Source organism: Anopheles moucheti, chromosome 2, assembly GCF_943734755.1.
Source record: "Anopheles moucheti chromosome 2, idAnoMoucSN_F20_07, whole genome shotgun sequence".
Lineage (NCBI taxonomy): Eukaryota > Metazoa > Arthropoda > Insecta > Diptera > Culicidae > Anopheles > Anopheles moucheti.
In genome coordinates, this window is record NC_069140.1 from 26,838,042 (window position 1) to 26,856,838 (window position 18,797).

The window sequence follows — 18,797 nt, forward strand, 5'->3', positions numbered from 1 at the left end:
CCTCGAATAATATTGAACAATCTTGACCACGATCTGACATTGGGAGCGATTGTCAACAAACTTTTATCGTCGATCCGCGATAGCAGCAAATCGATAGGCGTATTGCAGTGTAAAAACTGTACGTAAAGACTTTCCCCAAATCGTCAACATGTTATCGCAATACGTAGAAGAATTAGAGCAGGTAAAGTAATGCTGCTGCTACTACCAACTCGTATTATGTTATCACGCACTTTGCCGAATACTTTTAGGACCCATTCGAGGTGGAAGAATTCATCGAAAGACTGTGCTGGCGGACAAACAACGAAATCGGCTCGGACCAGTTCGACCCGGACCTGCTGTACGAAACGTTTGTCGAAACTATAAAGGATATGAAGATTCTACAGGAACGACAGCAACGGAAATGCGATAAGCTCGAAGAAGCTCTGAAAGAAGAGCAAGCAATCTTCGTGAAAGCGATCGATAAGTTCGTTGCCAAACATCAGGTCTCGGTCGATTACTTTCATCAGCTAGATGAAAAGATCAACTCAGTTGCGGGGAAAGTAATTCACCTCGGCGAACAGCTGCAGAACGTAAATATGCCACGCAGTCGCGCCGTGGAGGCACAACTTTTGCTAAACCACATGACGGAATTTCTCACACCCGGTCCGATCGTGAATGATATCTATAGCGACAAGAGCAAGCTGTACGAGGCGGCAGACATTATTCAGAAGCTGTTTCAAATATCGCAAGACCTTCCGGCGCAGCGGTTTGCCAATGCGAAGAAAAAGATCGAATCCAAGTACGATGATGTGGAGATGCAGCTGATAGAGGAATTTGCCACGGCACAAAAGATGGAAAATATCGAGCGTATGAAAGAGCTGTCGGACATTCTGTCCCAGTTCAAGGGTTACACGCAGGTGATCGACGTGTATATCGAACAGAGCCAGGCCACGACATACGGTGGGCGACATGTGTTCGAAGGTATAGTGCCGTTGTGTCACAAGCACTATAAAATCATTCAGCAGGTGTTTAATGCACCGGATAAAGTGATCAGCAAATTTATCCTGAACATTTATCAGCTTAAGATTAACCAGTTCGTGCAAACGAAGCTGGACGATCGCAAGGATGAGAGCAAGTATCTGAAAACGCTGTCCGAGCTGTATTCCCGCACGATGAAGCTAAGCGCAGAATTGCAAGAATTTTTCAAAGGTTCCGAGGATGATCTGTTGCAGAAGTTGACGGCTAACATTTTCGATCGCCATCTGGCCACATACATCGAGGTGGAAAGCCGCACGCTAGACGGAAAGTGTCAGGTGGAGTTGAAAAAATTCTACGAAAACAAAAACCACCAAAAGAAACAGATTGAACGATTCCAGGAGCTAAGGCGAGACATGCAGGCACTGATCGGTAGCAGGGCTAATATAAACATTGCACAGATCGAAGACTATGGCGGCGAAACGTTCCTATCGGAGGAGCTTGCCATCAATTTGTTGCAGCAGTCTTCGCACGCATTCGAAAGGTGTTGCTTACTATCGAAGGAAAACGATTTGCCGCGTAACATCCTTAAACTTACCGATACATTGTTGCGTTACCTGCTGCACGAGCACTGTGATTACGCGCTTGATCTTGGGCTGCAAGCGATACCGATCGCAGAATGTAAAAGCGTGCCGCAGATATACTTCTTTGATGTCGCACAAAAGTGTAACGCGATTGTACACCTGTTGGAAAAGACGTACAATGCAAGCGTCATTCCGAACGTGATCGGCACACCGCAGTACACGGACTGCATTCAGAAGAAGCGCTCCTATCTGGAGACGGTGGAGAATAAGATTGAAACGGGTCTGGAGCGTACGCTAAACGCCATTTTCGGTTGGGTGAAAACATACCTGGGAAGTGAGCAGAAAAAAGCCGACTTCAAGCCGGACACGGATGTCGATACGGTGGCATCGAATGCATGCCTGGCGGTGGTACAATATCTAAACCCACTGATCGGCCTCATCCAGAAGACAATAGACGGAGAAAATTTAGCTGCCGTACTGACGGAGTTCGGAATACGTTATCATCGGGTCGTTTTCGAGCATTTGCAACAGTTCCAGTATAATACGGCCGGTGCCATGTGCGCCATTTGCGATGTGAACGAATATCGGAAGAGTGCACGGGTTCTGCAGAGTCCGCTGGTAACGCAGTTGTTCGATGTGCTGCATGCGTTGTGCAATTTGCTGTTGGTAAAGCATGAAAATCTGCAAGAAGTTTGTGGTGGTGAAACGTTGAACTATCTCGACAAATCGGTGGTGATGAATTTTATTCAGCTGCGTAGCGATTATAAGACGATAAAGATATCCAACTCGTTGAAGGGCATATCGGATCAAAGAATGGTGTAGAGGGCAAGTGCGTAAGATATTACAAAGCGCTCCATACGTGCCTATAACAGGCGAATATTATTTAGCGAGAGTAACATTTTAACAAAGAATATGAATACGGAAAACAAAAGTGTCGTAATATGTTCCGAAATTACCATCCAATTCTACGGTAGAGTCAGTAAAGTAACCCTGCCACCGTTCATCACTTGTCATGATGAATCGCGTTCCCTATGGGGGAAATACCTAAATGATCAGAATGGTAATAGCTAATTGTGTTGAATATGTGAATAGAAATTCCGCCCGAACACAGAGGCCAGAACGTTTATTCATTTTGCACTTATGTAATATTCACTTTATTAAAATCTTTCTGTTACCAACCAAGCACCGCTTGCCCATTACGTTTTAAGCGACAATCGTGGCAGTGATCCAGTCTACGTACTGGTCAACTTTGGTGTAAACCCCGGGCCATCCGGCCTGTCCACACGGTGTCGGCCCGAAGGATACCAACCCAATCAGATACCAGTGCTGCACACCACCGGTCGTATGAGTGCCCGTCAGTGGGCCACCGGAATCACCTTGACAGGAATCCTTGCCAGCTTCACCTCCAGCACAGAGCTGCGATTGACGCAACAGCACCTGTTCGCGCTGGTACACTTGATTGCACGCATCCAGCGACACTCCGTCGACGGCTACCTTCTGCTTGACGTTGCTGTACCGTGCGGTGGCTGTACGACCCCAACCGGCCACCTGCATCCGGAACCCAACATAATCCCGTGCCTTCAGTTCGGGCTGTGTCGGCAGGCAGATTGGTTTGATGAAGTCCGAATACGGCACGGAAGATTGTAACCGAAGCAGTGCGATGTCGTTATACTGTTCGGTCGATGTTGGTACGTATTGGGGATGAGGTATTTTGCCCTCGATGGGGACGTCTATTGGTGGTGGCGAACAGTCCACGTCATCGCCCAGCCCTTCACAATCCTGTGCTGTAGAGGTGTCCCATTCACCGAGCCGTACCTCCGCACTGTGGGAAACAATGAAGAGTGATGAAATTCCAAGTTTTGCGAATAATTTCATGCGAACGACAATCGCATCTAATGCGCTACAATAATTATCCTCGATCTTTTCGAGATATGAGCAGCAAGTGGACTTAATGACAAGTTACTTTGAAGATTGTAAATTAAAGTGCAACAAGAACAACCTAACTGAGGAATGAATGGATCGCAGGTTCGCGTCCATAGGTGTACTCACAGATTCCAGGTTGTTGGGATGTCTTTGCCGTTGACGCAGTGCGAAGCGGTAAGAACGTAGCGATCGTTAATCAGCACACCGCCACAGTGGAACCCGAAAACGTTATTTGCTAAAATGAGAGGATGAAACGAACAACCAACAGAAGATAAATAACGCGAACAGGTGTTATATATCGCGATGATGCTTTTTATGTACACCGCAGAGCAACCGTACGTACGTTTAGCATACTTCAGCAGCGCTATCCACGGGAATTCGTCAATGCGCGTATTTACACCGCCAAAGATACGATCACTCGTCTGTATACCGCACTGTCCCGGTGTTGGCAACAGTCCGACACCAACGCGTACCGGTGCGACCAGCCCACTATCGGAACAGCACACCAGCGGATGGTTGTCCGCCGTCGACCACCCGCACTGTGTCCGCTGTAGATACATCCGGTCGGCATCTAGCAGTGGTTTTTTCTTGATCAGCGTCAGCAGGCTGTCACAGTTGCGCAGCAGTATACATTGACCGGCCGTGCTATCCGGCATGGTGCATTGTTGTTCTGCAAAAAGGGAAGTTTAGCACGATTAGATGAAGTGGCTGTAGAATGGTTTACTTTTCCCGATCACATCATCCGCCGTTGAAATTCGGTAGATTTCCGCGTTTAGAGTACGTTTCCCATTGCGATTGAAAGCGCGTTCGTCACAGGCCCCTTCGAGGTCATCCGGAATGCGACCTGTTCGAGTCCGAGTGATAACCGTTGACACACACACTTACGGGCAGTTGTGATGCTTAGAATAGCTAGCAGTAGAAACGGCACCAATTCTGGACAGCCTACGAAGTGACCGAAAGTACTCATGTTTGCTTACAGGTGTGGGAGCTTGCGTGTCCGGTCTTTGGCGATCCGATTTGTACGAAACGCTACGAATGACTAATCCGCTGCCATGACGCGCGACCCGGCTAATAGTGCGTTCGTGGGGCTGCGCGAGGCTTCTTTCAAGATCACGATCGCGAGACGCTCTCGCGATCGTGCGTGGGATAGAGATGGAGCATTCGTATGCATGCATTGGAAGGCAGACTGGCGCGAAAGAGTACGGACGCGATCAATGCATGTGTGATTTTTGCTTCTATTTTCTCAGTTTGCTTCGTTTCGCTGGGTGTTGATCAAAGTCGATGCGTGTTCGCGAGAATTTGCCGCGAGTACGAACGGAAATCCCAAAGTCAGGTGAATTGTAATGCAAACCTCCCACCCACCCGCTTTATGTAGTTCCCTTCCATGTCATTATTCGTTTGTTTGCACCTTCTTCCAATCTAAACTGTAACAAAGCCGCTTATTCCACGTCAAGGGAGTCCTAAAGACCTGTGCAATAGAATAGAATGAAGATCATCTTTTAAGTTAAAACAATCATGAAAGACAAAAACAATATTTGTTTTTTATAAAATTGGATCGATTGCAATGTACATTCAAATCAAATTTTCAAATTTTGTTGCAGTGCAATTTGAAATGATAAGTTAGTGATGTTGGTGTTAATTAAAACTGAAATAATGATCACCGATCGAAAAGGGAGACGATCGCTGCTGTACACAGCAGTGTCGGCGAGTGGAGACTGCGTTATTTTGTTTACAAAAATACCGGTTTCAGGTGATAAAACTGGTTTTCTGCATTACGAATCGGCCAGTCGAAGATCGCCAGGATTGTATTCGATCTGATCGATACTCACGAATCTTTCCCAAATGCGCGTGGCAATGCGGTGGTAGCGTGTGAAGGTCAGGCAAAAAGTCCTTAAAAATGGGTTGAAAGAAGTGGGAAGCAGTTTTGTTTACAGCGGAGCGGTAAAATTTGCATAAAATCAACGCAAAACAGCGGGCGACGAACTCGGCAGGAAATCCGTTTCTTCGTGGCGCCCTCTGGTGTGAACTAGCGCAAACCAATGTGGTTAGCCAATTTTTAGTGGATGACATGTTTGAATTGCAGAAATATACGTTCCAAGGTTGAGTTATTCGATGGAATGAGATGAAAAAGTACTCTGAGCATTAGACTTACTTCGAAACATCATTGATTGGCACAAGAGACGAAAAACAATACACCGGTGTCACACTATTCAGTCATGGATTGTATTTCAATTTCACTAGCTTTGTAACCTCGTGAAACACGAACACGAAACAAAAAAAAAACACAATATGGTTCGCTTAAAGACCTAACTGGACACAAAGAAACTAAGTTCCTACGCTCTACGTCTAAGTACTCGTATTCCCTCCCCGTCCCGTTAGTATACACCGTCCCCAGTGCTGACGATGGAATCCGTTCGCCACCGAAGGGCGAAAACTGCGGTGACCGCGACTAACGCATCACGTTGGTCAATATCCAACCAATGTACGACGAAATGCGCGTGTACACGCCCGGAAAGTTGGAAACGCCACACGTTCGTGGTCCGAACGACACTAGCCCGAGCAGCACGAACCGGTCACGTGTCGATATGGCCTCGTTCATCAGCGGTCCGCCGGAATCACCCTGGCAGGCATCTCGATTCTCCTGGCCCTGGGCACACATCTGGCTGTCCGACACGATGATGGGATTGCGCGAGTTAACGCTGTACCGGGCGTATGCGCTAGCACACCCAACCGTGTCCACTATCGGCAACCGTAACCACTGCAATGTGGGGCTCGGTGTGTTGCTTCCTGCAATGGGGAGAGTGCCGTGAGTGTGATGACCGAATGGCCGACCCGACTGTGTGCGAACTTACGATTGCTGGTCGAACCCCAGCCAGCAATGATGCCCATCTGGCCGGTAAGATTAAGGGCGTACGGTGCGTACTGATCCGTCGGCAGACAGAGCGGGCTGATGATGTTGTACGTTTCCGTCGTTTCGCGCAACTTTATCAGTGCGATATCGTTCGCGTACTTCGGCGTATCGTAGTTTTCGTGCGGCAGAATCCGATCGATCGCAAAGTCCTGATACCGGGCACTGCAGCGCGCATCCGTAACGGCATTACACTCCAAATCGCCCAATCGAATGCTGACTCTGTATTTGAAAAAGGAAGGCGTGTTAGTGATACTATGCTGGGATTTTTCCCTGGTGGCATACATACAGCTGAAGTTCATCAATAAGATTCGTGACACAGTGGGCTACCGTTATTACGTGCCGATTGGTAATGAGAGATCCCGCACAACGATACGTTACACGTCCGGAAGCTGCCAGAGTTCACATGGTCAGGATAAGAAAATACAACGGAAATAATTAATTTACTGATAAAGATGTCCAACTGCAAGATAGAAACACGCTACTTACTTCGATTCCGGTAAGCTAACCGTGCCATCCAGGGAAATTGACCAGGTACCTCCGTTTCGCCCCCAATAATCCGCGTGTTAACCGAAAGACCGCAAAGCGGTGCATTAATCATCGGTTGATCCGGTACCACCGTTGGCAATACGGTTGTAATCAGATCTGTTGTAGTCAGCGGCAAATCGGTCGTCACGGGTACAGTAGTGGTCGTTTCGGCAAAACGATTACTTCCCAGTGCTGCAGCAGGGCGCTTGGTTGTTCTCATGATAGGCGCAACGTACGCCTTCGTGGGGCGTAACGCCGCTTCGTTCGGATAGATCTCCGGCGGGCAATTCTTCATCGTTTTGGGATTTTCAAACTGCGCGATCGTGTTGCTCTTCTGGGGCTTTTGCTTCCACCAGTTGGTGGAGCTGGTGGTCCTGGTGTTGCTCAGCCGCTTCACATCCTTTTCCGCGCTCATGGGTATGTACTTGAAGCGTTCCTTCGACCACTGATGTCCACTGTCCGATTTACGGTTCGTGTAGCCTTCGTCCCACCCGATCGCAGAATGTGAATCATTTTCCTCGGACGAATGGCCACCGTCGTCGTCCATCACATCCCGCATCCAGTTATCGTCCAGCGGGCAGCAAATGTTCGGTTCATTGTCGGTACCATAGCCGCAGGCCAGTTCCTTTAGCTTCGCATTGAAGGTACCGTAGCTCGATTTGGGATTTCGCAGCATTTCCAGTATCTTGGTGCAGTAGCGAAGTTTGGTGCAGCGGCAATTGATCGCGCCGGACGATGCCGGTACACTGTCCGGCACCGTCCGGTGATGTTCGATGCGCTGGTTGTACTGATACAGCTGCGGTCCCGACGGATGTCCACCGTACTCGTAATAGTTGCCCCAAGGAGTGGCGAAAACTGTAACAGAAGAAATTCGTGCATTAGCATGGTGACATTATTCCCGCATCCGGTACAACCGGTTGTGCTGCAGTTGTTTCCCACCGTACATGCACCCCGATACCCGGTTCTACCTGTGCAAGCGGAGGGGTTTCCCTAGAGCAGCGCTTTTCGCACAACGAATCGGCTTGTGGCGTATGTGGATTGACGTAAGCAGTGGAAGTTAAGTCTCGTGATTAGTGGCGAGGCTTTGGTACGCAAAACTACCTTTACACGCGCCGATCGTGGCCGACTGTAGCGGGGCGATTCGCTTGCGAACGCATGTGAAGCCGAACGGTCAAGGTAACAGCGAACTGTCCGAAGGGCAAAGCAGGCCCCCAAGGAATCAGAAGATGGCCGTTACGCTTGAATTAGGCTGATGTAAATCATTTCCCTCAATATGGAGTTTTTTTTTCTTCGCTACCCAGCTAAGGGTGAGGAAACACAGAAAGGCTCCACGATCCGGTCGATTTGCACAACGTGGTTGAAGTAGAAAATGGTACAGACCAAACGAAACAAAAAATCATCAAGATCGATTAAACTTCGTACAATAGCCGGTGGTGATCATGATTAGCGCAAGTTGCTGCGAAACATCAAGAACACAGTGATGCAACAAATAGGAAACAACACTGTTTATTCGGCCAACGAACCGGATTAGACGGCGGAGTAATGGATTAACGACTGATCAAAAAGTTAAAGGTGGTACTGTTCAGGTTTTTGGTTACCCAAGGTTAGCGTCAGCCATGAATCCCGTTTGAAAGTAGTTGGCTATCGTTTGACAAATTCAAGAACACGAACGTTGTCACACAGCCAGGAATAGCCCGATTAAGAGCTCGATAAGGCAGCTTTGGTTTTAGAATAAGTTAGACACTGATCTACATTAACTCACAAACGAATGGGGTGGGTTAGAATATGATACTGCAATGTGGAATGGACTTTTTTGCTTTTGGAACCTTACAAGAACATTATGAAGGTGAATAGACCGAAGCGATTTCACAACATGATCACACCTAATCGATGCTAACGTTCAGCATCAGTTAATTTATACTTTTCAATGGCCAATTACTGGGGATCTTTTAACAGTTTTCTATCAACAAACAGTACTAATCTGGGGCGAACGACAAAAAAATCAACCGGAAATCCATTAAAATATGCATCATTCTTGTTTGTTTCTATCGTTTTGAGTCATGAAAACTATTTCCTTTTTGGGCATCTTTCGTCCGAAAGAACTAATCGCCACAACATGGGTTTAAAGATGCGTCACCTAATAATTTATGTTAACTAAAGCTAGTGAACAACATCAACATCAAGCGTTTCTGGTTCGTTTTCTGGTGAGTAACACATTCCATTTTAACGATCGCGAATGTCGCAAAACTGAAGATTTCGAGGGTTCGTCGCTTATTTTTTCCCTCCGTGCCAATCGTTGAAGTCTTTCGATGACAAATCTCTCAGATAACGGCTGCCTGACAGTTTGAATGGCTCTCCGCCGGGCACTGTTGCATTATCGAGAAGTGGGACATTGCTGTGACCATGGGCGGTCACAACATTACGGCACACGGCTTCTTTCCAGGCCCCCGAATAATGCACGAGCGTTCACTGAAGCGCGTACCGTGCCTCAAAAAACTGTAGACGGTGTAGCGTTCACGCGTTTACCGACCGCATCGTTTTCACTTTCGTTTTTCCGATTGCGCGCGCACCCAGACCGAGCACGTGGTTCGGTTCTTCATGTCACAAAACAACACACTCACCAAGATCGGCCAGAATGGATGCGGTCAGCACGATTGTTGCCGCCAAACTGGAGCGGGTTGCAATTTTGCACATGATGATCATTGAGAAGTTTTGCACGGTGGTATAACACACACAGAGAAAACACGCTGCTGACCGCTGCGTTGGCCGCGATCAAGCCTCCCTGTCGAAGAAACTGCTGCTCAACACTATCCTGGCCTTGATTTGGTTCACTTTTTTCCACTGGTTGGTGTATTAACTGGCGTTCGGTATGATCTTGAAGCACACTCAACTCATGCCGCCGACTTGGATGTCGAAAGTGGCCACTTATAGGCTATTTTAAAGAACTTTCTTCTCTCGTTCGCCTACTGTGTGCGGTAGTCATGGATATCTAAGACTAAGCACTACACTAAATAAACTCAATCGATCAAGACCCGCTAGTGGTGGTTTCGCGATCACTGTAAGCCACTGCCTTTTCAAAAGGATTCGCTTCCGAATTAGCCAGCTGGGTTTCTCTCGAGATGGTTCACTGTTATGTTTCGGCGTTGTATCACGCACGGCCCATTACAAAACATTGACACTCTTAAAACCACTAGCGTAATGTATTGTTCCGCACCGAGCACCGCAGCAAGTGTTGTGCCACATTCTGTCTTTCCGCGCACAATCGAAACCGACCCGAGCGGTGATCATGTTTATATAGTCCCCACCACACGCCACAAGATGTGCGGGGCGCGCGTGGGGGCCCATTTTGTTTGGGTTCTGTCTTTTTGTTCTGCACTCACGCATTCGAGGAAGGAAGGGGGGGGAGGTGCAGTTTGAGTGCCAATCGAGCGTTGCACTCATGCTCGCGGCTCTTGCTTCAGAATGGTCCGCCTGAGAGTGGTGCTTCTTCAAGGAAAACCCAACACTCTCCACTAGTGAAGAGGACTTTCCTTCCTTCCTTCCGTCCGTTCGTTCGTTCATTCTTTCCTCGCGCGGTTTCCTACCGCTCCATGTTCGATTAGGCCGTGAAATTGTCTGCAGATTTAATGAAAACGAATTGGCCCAACTGTTGAGTCATCGTGCGAGTGTCGTTTGGGTGCGAATCCTCGAGACATCGAAAACCGCTCCGATGGTTCGAATCTCGGTCAGTGGTGGGAATCCCCATCTGTAGCTCATTAATCGCGGGTGTCATTCACTTCCTGGCGAGTGACAACTTTGCAATCGGGCGGTAACATGATACGGGATGAAGCTGGACGGTGATATAGGATAACCAATTCCTGAGTCACGCCACATTTATGTATCAGCTGTCCGCTAGATCAAGCTCGTTTAAGCGTTTTCTAGCAACAGATAAAGAACTATATCGGATCTTTAAAATAGAGTGTACCGTAGTACGAAAAAGAAAAACCCACAATTAAACGAGCATCAACCCACAGATCGCATCGTCGGCTCGCATGGTCTTGAGCTGCTAACCTCAATGCGCCGAGAAAACCCTCTCACAAAGCAATGTGTCTGGCCAGTCTTAGCGCATCATATTCAAAGTTCATAGCTGCAACATGAATGCAAAACGGCTGCCTGTGCGTGCGCTCGCTTAGTTCTGGGTCTGAATCGAAACCTTCGAACTGCGTGTACAACTCCTCCGAGAGGGTCACAGGGGGCAGTGTGTGCGTTAGGTAGTCTGACGTACAGTTAATCGCACCATTGTCCTTTGCGTAGCCGTGAAATTTATACAATTAAAGCAAATCGCGTCTGGTCGAACGGCGCGCAGAAAGGTTTTCCACATTTTCACCTACCGTTTGGTTTTGACCCAGGTGTAAAGAGGAGCACAATTTCGAGATGTAATGTCATTCGAACATTTTGCGGTAACAGTTTTTTAACAGATGTTGTTAGAATTTGGAAGAGTTTACATGCTTTTGGTACTTACTTAGAATTATTTTTACAGCACTAAAATGTCCTTAAGGAAGGGGAGTTTTCCCATGGAAGATATACAGCTAGCAGGTTGAAGAAACCCGTAAATTGTGTATTTCATGTTCCCGAAGTTTCAGATTTTTGAAATATCTCTTTAAATTTTCAAATCATAATTAAATATCCCGATAGATGAATTGTGCTGTGCATCGTTACCCACAATTTCTAGAATACCTGCTTCTAGGAGGTGTCTTCTACATCGCTCAAGGTCGAACATTGTCGTCTGCCATAGTACGTTCATGTGGATGAGCTACAAGGACGGGTTGGGTCGTCCGGTGTCATTCTCCTAACATGACCAACCTCCGGAGCCTTGTGAAAAATTTAGACTGTTAAAAATTCCCAAAATAAGTGAAATTGTTCACGGTTTCAAAGGTGCGGTCACATTTCAACGTCAATCCTGAGTAAAACAGGAATTGTTAGCAAGGCCACTAGTGGTACACCATCATCAATTTAGGGTTTGTCCTCGTTAACTCGAGGTTTTCTGCCACCTGCTCGATGCTCAGATGAGCAATAGAAACGCTACCTTTTCTTTTGTTGGACCTTCTGAGCGTATATCTCCCCATAAACATTGATGTAGCGATTTTAGCTAACGCATCTAACATAATCTGTAAATCACGCACGATATTAATTTTATGTTCGATTGTTGTGAAAAACAAAACATCATTACATCTGCGCTATCGTTAACGTTATCGATCAAACATCATCGTACAGGCCGGATCGCGTGGCGCAGAAAACCACGCACGAATTTGATTCGTATTCCCATTCTCACCATTGTCCATTTAACTAACCTTTGATGCGCACAACGCCCAATACTTGCAGATGGTGGCAGATTCGACTGCTCCACCGCAGCGCAACTAATGTTGTGTGCCGTTTTTTTCCCCCCAGTTCATCACACATTCGAAAGATACACTACACAGGCGAGGCATCGAAAACGCCGTCAAGATCGAATACCCAATTTTGGCCCCTCGTGTGCTGTTTCATGTTCAAGGTGTTCAGTGGTGACCAGCATCATACGAGTGTTTAAAACTCGCCTCCCTAACCCAACCCAGCATGGTGATCATGATGATGATGATGACGAGGGTTTGATTGGCCCGAATCATTTGCTCTCGAGAGTTTTTCGGTAGCCGTGCGCGTGCATAAGACGTTCGAGTGTTTCTCCCCGACATCCCTGACCTTCGGGTGGATCAAACCGGACGGTGTGCGACTACCGCGAAAGGCGGTGGCCAATTTCCCTCGATGGCCGTGATTGGTCCTCGAGTGGACCGCGGGGTGCACACACGACGCGGACATAATAATTTGCCTTTTTGTATTATTTGCAGCTATTATAGTTCATTCTTTTGCTGCCTGATGCTGCCGTAGCTTTCAAGCAGCAATGTTGCCTTTGTCAAGAGCTTTGCCAATCAATTTCGTACCATTACCTAGTTCCGTTTCGATGCCGCCTGTGGCTGAGGCTTGCAATGGGGGTTTGAAAAGCGTTGAGCTTCCTTCTTGTGGATGTAAACATTATTGCACTCTACTTTTTGGGGGGGGGGGGGGAGGCTCTTGGCGGAGGTCTTTCTGCAGTGCGGTAACAGCCTTTTGAAGTTCAGCGATGCAGTTGATGCAGTAACGTGTAGTTGCTCCATTGTCTTTGTTCATTCGCTACACGGATGTTGGATTGATTCGGTCTCAGTCGAAACTATGTCAAAGTGCAGTCTGAGCAGCGGCAAAGCGCAATGCATCCATTGATACGTAGTACTGAGCACTGCCAATGAACTCAATATTTATGCATCGTTAATTCTTCCTTGTACTTTTCAGCGCACAGCGGTCGTTGGTTCTTCTTTGGCAGCGAAACGGCAATCAATGTGTGATTTAATTAAATTGCATATCAACGCGCGTTCGCAGTTGTTTCGTGAAGGGATTGTTAATATGTATATTTTATTCCGCACAATATGCATCTTACGCACTAGTCGTACAATAAACGGTAAACGGAAGAACGATCACGCTTGGACAGGTGGCATTCTAGGAAACCCCATTTTAATGCAATTAACTGTGTGGTTTTGTGTTCCTGGTTCTCTCAAAAAAAGAAAACATTGGAACATGCTTCGTTCCTCAGTCAGGTTTGCTCTTCTGTACAGCCAAAGCTTGACTGTTTGATTGTGTATGGCATGAGAAAGTGTTAATGCTGTCTACATGTTTTCCACTATTCGATTCTTGTTCCACACACTACGAATGCGAGATTCTTCGCGTCGCTTTTTAACAGTTACCTACAAAACCACCGTTGGAATGGTTTAGGAAAAAAAAATGTAATATTTAAATAATGCAATTGTGAACTGTGAATAGAGGATACGGTATCCTTCCCTCCCCTATCTGCTGGAATGGCTAGTTTTAACGATCAGTAATTAATAAATATTAGTATTTGTTGCGATATGCTACACAACTGTAATGGCATAGCCACGAAAATGCTCACTGCTCACGAACGGTTCTGCTTTCAAACAGCCGACCATGAATAGGTACCGAAATGTAATCTTGATATCATGCTATCGTACAGTTAACGCTTCTAGTCTTCATCTGCAACGAGAATGGCATTTGGTGCTGCTACAGCCGATTCAACATTCACGATCAATGCGGTTGGCTCTGATTCTTCGTCCAAAGATCTCATTGGGTCAGCATCTGCCAGTTGTGTGCCTGTTTCCTCCATGCAGCCGTTCATCGGCTTCGTGCCATTCGTCAGCTCTGTACGTATTCGTGTGCCAAATGCATTATCAATCTGCTCTAGACGATCGAGAAGCTTTGCTTTGAACTCTTCCGGCCATTTGATGCACCATTCGTTGAACAATTTTACCTACAATTGGAAGAATAATTAATTGAAAGACTAAGCTATCGTTTTGTATTTCATTAAGTTCTTGGTTCAAACTGAACGTTTTAACTTACCCTGCACTGAAACAAGCTCATCGGTTTGTCCTGGCCGGGGTTAATCTGTGCCATTGCGCTGATGAGTCCGTTTACGTACACAGCACCTCCACCGACTTGCTGGGACAGATAAGATACCAGGTACGGCACGAAGTCTTCTCGTTGGAAATCACTCCACTCTCCGAACCACTGAACGACGTATCGAAGCTCACCGTCGACGGTTAGGTTGTACGAACCGTTTGACGACATTTTTCTGTTCTGTTAATATTCTGTTGCAAAAAACTATCCCACAAGGAATTTGTTATTCGTACGAAGGTTCTGAAATGTTGTTGTATGTCTAGATTTTCTAACCCACGTCAAGTACCGAACCAACCGACGGAAAAGTGACTGAATGTATATCAAATTATCACCTTGCGATCACAACAGACAATGCCAGAAGTAAAACAACGGCACTTCGTCCGCTCTTTCTTCCAACCAGGACCGAGCCGTGAGCCAGCCAGCTGAAAGTCTTCACTGCGCCTACCTTTTGCAGACTGTGTGCTATGTGAAACTGGAACTATGCTGCCACGCGTTGGTGGTTGGTTAGCCTTCCGATACCAGTTTTTCCTCTCTCTATCGTTCGATTGCTTTCTTCCAGTATGCTTTCCACCGGTTCTAGTTTTCAAGTTTATCTAGGTTCCTGATCTGCAAAGCATCCCCGTTTGCGAGATAGCGCAACACGCCCCTCAATACAGTTCCTTCCTTTCACAGTAAATGTTGCTGTTATGTTTGTTTTCTTTGCGATTTTGTTGTTTTCCTGTTCTCTTCTCAGCTGCGGCTCTATCTCACGGATAGCCGCGGATCAAGGGGATCGTGAGCGAAAAATAACTGTAACGAATGCTAGCTGCAGCCACATGCACTGATCGTAGGCTACGATTACTCCCAATTCGTGGTCAAAACTTTGAGGGCTTCAGTCGTTCAACCTTTGGTGTTACAGCGGGATGCTGATGCTCCAAGGTAGGGAATCCACTTTGGTGATTTAATTAAATTGTCAACAATTGGCAATTACACCCTCGAAGCCACCGTTTTCACTGCAGTTGAGATTTTATCGGCAATTTTTGCAGCCGGTAATAACGATACACTCCAAACAATCCAAACTTCCGAAACGTGTAGCCTTCTGAACGAAGCAAAAGAAATGCACTTTCAATACAGAAGAAACAATTTCTACCTTTTGCAGCTTGTTGTTTACCGCTTCTACCCCGGTAGTCCTACGGTATCGCTCTAATCCAAAAGCTGTTTTCATTCTCTCATGTTCATGCATGCTCTCTCTCTCCCCTGCGGTGGCGGAACATGTTTGAACTGTTTAGCTGCAGCTTGAATCCAGTATCAAACGTTGAAGCATTTATTATAAACGTCCCATCAACCCATCAACGTTGAAGAAACGATTTTGTTGCCGGTTTCTCTTTTTGTCCGGCAGCCTGTATGGCCAAACAATTTATCAACTGTAAATTTTTATAATCGAAACACGCCTAAAACGAAACGTAATAAGGTGATAATGAGCAGGGTGTATAATGTAACTGATGGTGTATTACATTATTTCGGATTATGCAAAATCTATATCGTAAGTCAATTTATATTATTTTCCAACGGGACCGTTCCATCTATTCTAATGATCTATACAGGTTCGGCTTCATATGTAACCAAAAAGAGCAAATTGTAATATTACAAAAGCATTCAACCATACCATTTTGCTTACCTACCCATTTACACAACTGAAATTCTGACTTGTCTGCACTGAAACAAAATGTCTTTTCCTTAGCTCTATCTGCATCGCATGTTTAGTGGGATGGATACTCCTCAAAGATTTCTCTGCTATTACGATACTATGTTAATAGACTTGTCATTGCTCAGGCTAACGGGATAATGCATAACGTTCCGTAACACTTTCTTTACCTGTGGGTTTTACTTTCACTCAAATATGATGTGTTGTTGTACTTTGCAGAAGCCAAACAAATGGTATTCGGTTTACCTGAGCTCTGTGAGCTGCTTATTTTTAGCTTCCGATATCCGAAGAGAAAAACAACAAAGAATCAAACAAAAGGAACTTATATGATTTGGGTTACCTACCACGTGATCTTTTTCACTACCATCTACTGGATCACTACTGGATCCACGAAATTGCAAAACGGGAGATGTAAAACTAAAATTTCAATAGCAGCAGGGTAAAATTATTGAAACAACGTTCAATACCGTCTAAAACACCTCAGCAGTACTATGCCATTAAACTGTAAGCGTAAGCCATTGGCCGAATGGAGGGATGGGGCTGCAAAGGTAAGAAAAAGATAAGATATACACGGTTATGCAACCGATTTTTTGGAACAGTAGATTCAACTGTTTACCACTCCAATACTTACGGATTCCGAATAGGTAGTGAATTTCGGAGTCAAATCGTTTCCTTTTAGTGTGATGAACGCACCAAGATTCTTCATTTGGTCGCTGTTGATGAAAAAATAAAAATAAATAAACCATTAACATTCCACCTACTAGCATGGGAAGTCTTGATGTGCAACACACTTACCAGTAGTTAGGTGCCGAAAAGACGGTAATGCATTTTCCATTATGATCTACCTCATAGCCTTCCGCTTTCACCTCGTGGCTACGGATAATATAGTCCAGGCTGTTGTGCTTCAGGAAAGCTTCCGTAACATCCGGTCCAAACTCTATGCCGACGCCTCGCTTCGACGGAACACGTCCCGGTTGCGGATGCGGATCAGACCAGAGCAGTTCGCACATTAATCCTTCCTCCGGCGGTTGACAGTTACGATCGATCGAGCGCAAATCGTCCAGTGATACATTGTCCTTCGAAAACAAACCACCGTGCATGACCAGCACCTTCTTATTGATCAAATGGCACAACGGCAGCCAGTTGTAAACAAGCGTGAACATATCTGCCATGTTTTGCGAGTACTTCGAAACCACCTCGCCTGTAAAACCGTACAGTTGGTTCATGTTGAAGCTTTCGTGATTTCCGCGTGCCAGGAAGAAGTGGTTGGGGTACAGCAACTTGAATCCAAACAGAGTAAAAATACATTCCACCGAAAATGAGCCCCGGTCAACGAAGTCACCATTGAACAGGTAGGGATTAGTGGGCGATGGCAAACCGTTAATTTCGAATATATGAAGCAGATCGTAAAATTGACCATGAATATCACCGCACACGGTAAACTTTTTTTCGTCCGGCACCGTAATCTCCACCAGGGAGGGTTGCGTTTTCAGTAGTGTTTCCATGTCACAAAGAATCTGCAATAGAAACGTGATTCAATTTTGTGGTTTTGCTATTTAAATGCAAAATTACTGTTGTCCAACTTACCCTATAGGCAAAGTTTTTGTGCAGCTTGTTTTGTTTCTTGTACCACTCCAGCAGGTTCTCCATGAATTCCAAAGTTACCTTACCATTTTCCAGCTTTGGTCCATTATAGTCGTCCTCGATAGCTGTTGCAAAATGATAGCAAAACAATGGGATAGTACAACATTGATGATGCACCCAAGCAAAGTTAACAATGGGAGACACTTACTCGCGAATTCCAGATCACAGCACATTTTTTCCACACTCTTTTCTTGATGCTGAACCGAGATGGCTTTCTCGAACGCGATCTTGTTTACCATCTTTTTACATTCCGTGTACTTGTCCTGGGCATCCTTCGCACTGGGACATCGCTTCGCCACTAGCTCTAAATCGGCCAGCGCCTTCTTGAACCTTCCAAGCGCCATCAGAGCGGCCGCCCGGCGGTAGTACGCTTTGGTGTAGCTGTTTTTCATCGATATCGCCTTATCGGCATCGGTCAGCGCGTAACCGTACGATTCTTTCTTAAAGTGAGCAAAGCTACGGTTCGCATAGAACCGCTCGTTAGGGCACGTTTCGATAGCCTCCGTATAGAGCGCAATTGCTTGCTCATAGTTTTGTTCTGCAGCAAACAGAAGTGATACAGGTCAATGTTGTTTTATGTTGCAAACTTTATGGTTATGCTCCGAAACGTTCATCCGTTTTTGTATTGTGTTTTGGCCGTGCGGCCAGATACCTACCCTTGAAGTAGTCATTCCCACGAGCACCGAGCTCGTCGGCTTTCGCCTGCAAGGGATTTTCCTCGGGCGTGTTGTTTTCCGGTGCTACCGGCGCTGAAGCAGCCGTTTCCGATTTATGATTCGTATCTTCGGTCGCAGACGACATGGTTGTAACAGCTTCTCAAATGAGTCAAGTAAGGAATAAACTAGAGAAAATGCACGGCAAAAAAACGGAACAAAATGTAATGCACGCAATGCTTGCTTTTTATCGGTGTTCTGATTGCTGTCAACGATGACAGCTGATCATATTCAGCAGATAAGCTGCTGAATTGTGCCTGGCTGACTATGGTTGCTGAATATGCGGAACATTTAGTTTGATTTCAAAAAACGAGAATGATTTTTAAACGTAAAAAACATGATTTACT

General features: G+C 46.1%; 5 protein-coding genes across 7 annotated transcripts; 1 reads left to right on the forward strand and 4 right to left on the reverse strand.

Annotated features, from left to right (window-relative positions):
- Positions 1-56: 56 nt before the first annotated feature.
- On the forward strand, positions 57-2,704 carry LOC128301680 (exocyst complex component 5). Its single transcript, XM_053038307.1, has 2 exons — positions 57-181; positions 249-2,704. Exons 1-2 carry the CDS (start codon positions 149-151, stop codon positions 2,358-2,360), a joined length of 2,145 nt encoding a protein of 714 aa, XP_052894267.1. The 5' UTR covers positions 57-148; the 3' UTR covers positions 2,361-2,704.
- A 37-nt stretch (positions 2,705-2,741) lies between these two features.
- On the reverse strand, positions 2,742-4,482 carry LOC128301859 (serine protease easter-like). Its single transcript, XM_053038551.1, has 4 exons — positions 4,347-4,482; positions 3,805-4,131; positions 3,588-3,696; positions 2,742-3,360 (listed from the first exon to the last, which is right to left on the reverse strand). The coding sequence occupies exons 1-4, from the start codon at positions 4,426-4,428 to the stop codon at positions 2,742-2,744; spliced, it is 1,137 nt and encodes a 378-aa protein (XP_052894511.1). The 5' UTR covers positions 4,429-4,482.
- A 1,428-nt stretch (positions 4,483-5,910) lies between these two features.
- On the reverse strand, positions 5,911-9,591 carry LOC128301765 (CLIP domain-containing serine protease B9). Its single transcript, XM_053038429.1, has 5 exons — positions 9,519-9,591; positions 6,859-7,752; positions 6,659-6,761; positions 6,314-6,591; positions 5,911-6,248 (listed from the first exon to the last, which is right to left on the reverse strand). Exons 1-5 carry the CDS (start codon positions 9,589-9,591, stop codon positions 5,911-5,913), a joined length of 1,686 nt encoding a protein of 561 aa, XP_052894389.1.
- Positions 9,592-13,331: 3,740 nt separating this feature from the next.
- Positions 13,332-15,789, reverse strand: LOC128296855 (uncharacterized). 3 transcript variants are annotated; one of them, XM_053032361.1, is made up of 3 exons: positions 15,539-15,789; positions 14,353-14,600; positions 13,332-14,263 (listed from the first exon to the last, which is right to left on the reverse strand). In XM_053032361.1, the coding sequence occupies exons 2-3, from the start codon at positions 14,578-14,580 to the stop codon at positions 13,979-13,981; spliced, it is 513 nt and encodes a 170-aa protein (XP_052888321.1). In that variant the 5' UTR covers positions 14,581-14,600; positions 15,539-15,789; the 3' UTR covers positions 13,332-13,978. The 3 variants fall into 3 exon arrangements, with proteins under 3 accessions (XP_052888321.1, XP_052888320.1, XP_052888319.1); XM_053032360.1 differs by lacking the exon at positions 15,539-15,789 and adding an exon at positions 14,855-15,532; XM_053032359.1 differs by lacking the exon at positions 15,539-15,789 and adding an exon at positions 14,742-15,532.
- Positions 15,790-16,479: 690 nt separating this feature from the next.
- On the reverse strand, positions 16,480-18,643 carry LOC128309760 (serine/threonine-protein phosphatase 5). Its single transcript, XM_053046223.1, has 6 exons — positions 18,394-18,643; positions 17,886-18,275; positions 17,681-17,802; positions 16,889-17,610; positions 16,725-16,806; positions 16,480-16,633 (listed from the first exon to the last, which is right to left on the reverse strand). The coding sequence occupies exons 1-6, from the start codon at positions 18,536-18,538 to the stop codon at positions 16,583-16,585; spliced, it is 1,512 nt and encodes a 503-aa protein (XP_052902183.1). The 5' UTR covers positions 18,539-18,643; the 3' UTR covers positions 16,480-16,582.
- Positions 18,644-18,797: the final 154 nt, after the last annotated feature.

Coding starts and splice junctions, on each gene's coding strand:
- LOC128301680 (XM_053038307.1), top strand. CDS start 149: ATGTTATCGCAATACGTAGAAGAATTAGAGCAG. Junction 182..248: donor ACGTAGAAGAATTAGAGCAG/GTAAAGTAATGC, acceptor GAATACTTTTAG/GACCCATTCGAGGTGGAAGA.
- LOC128301859 (XM_053038551.1), bottom strand. CDS start 4,428: ATGAGTACTTTCGGTCACTTCGTAGGCTGTCCAGAATTGGTGCCGTTT. Junction 3,697..3,804: donor GCTGCTGAAGTATGCTAAAC/GTACGTACGGTT, acceptor CTCTCATTTTAG/CAAATAACGTTTTCGGGTTC. Junction 3,361..3,587: donor ATCCCAACAACCTGGAATCT/GTGAGTACACCT, acceptor TGTTTCCCACAG/TGCGGAGGTACGGCTCGGTG.
- LOC128301765 (XM_053038429.1), bottom strand. CDS start 9,591: ATGTGCAAAATTGCAACCCGCTCCAGTTTGGCGGCAACAATCGTGCTG. Junction 7,753..9,518: donor ATCCATTCTGGCCGATCTTG/GTGAGTGTGTTG, acceptor CTTCTGTTACAG/TTTTCGCCACTCCTTGGGGC. Junction 6,762..6,858: donor GTTAGCTTACCGGAATCGAA/GTAAGTAGCGTG, acceptor GAACTCTGGCAG/CTTCCGGACGTGTAACGTAT.
- LOC128296855 (XM_053032361.1), bottom strand. CDS start 14,580: ATGTCGTCAAACGGTTCGTACAACCTAACCGTCGACGGTGAGCTTCGA. Junction 14,264..14,352: donor TGAGCTTGTTTCAGTGCAGG/GTAAGTTAAAAC, acceptor TTCCAATTGTAG/GTAAAATTGTTCAACGAATG.
- LOC128309760 (XM_053046223.1), bottom strand. CDS start 18,538: ATGTCGTCTGCGACCGAAGATACGAATCATAAATCGGAAACGGCTGCT. Junction 17,611..17,680: donor ACAAAAACTTTGCCTATAGG/GTAAGTTGGACA, acceptor TTTCTATTGCAG/ATTCTTTGTGACATGGAAAC. Junction 16,634..16,724: donor TCACTACCTATTCGGAATCC/GTAAGTATTGGA, acceptor TTACCTTTGCAG/CCCCATCCCTCCATTCGGCC.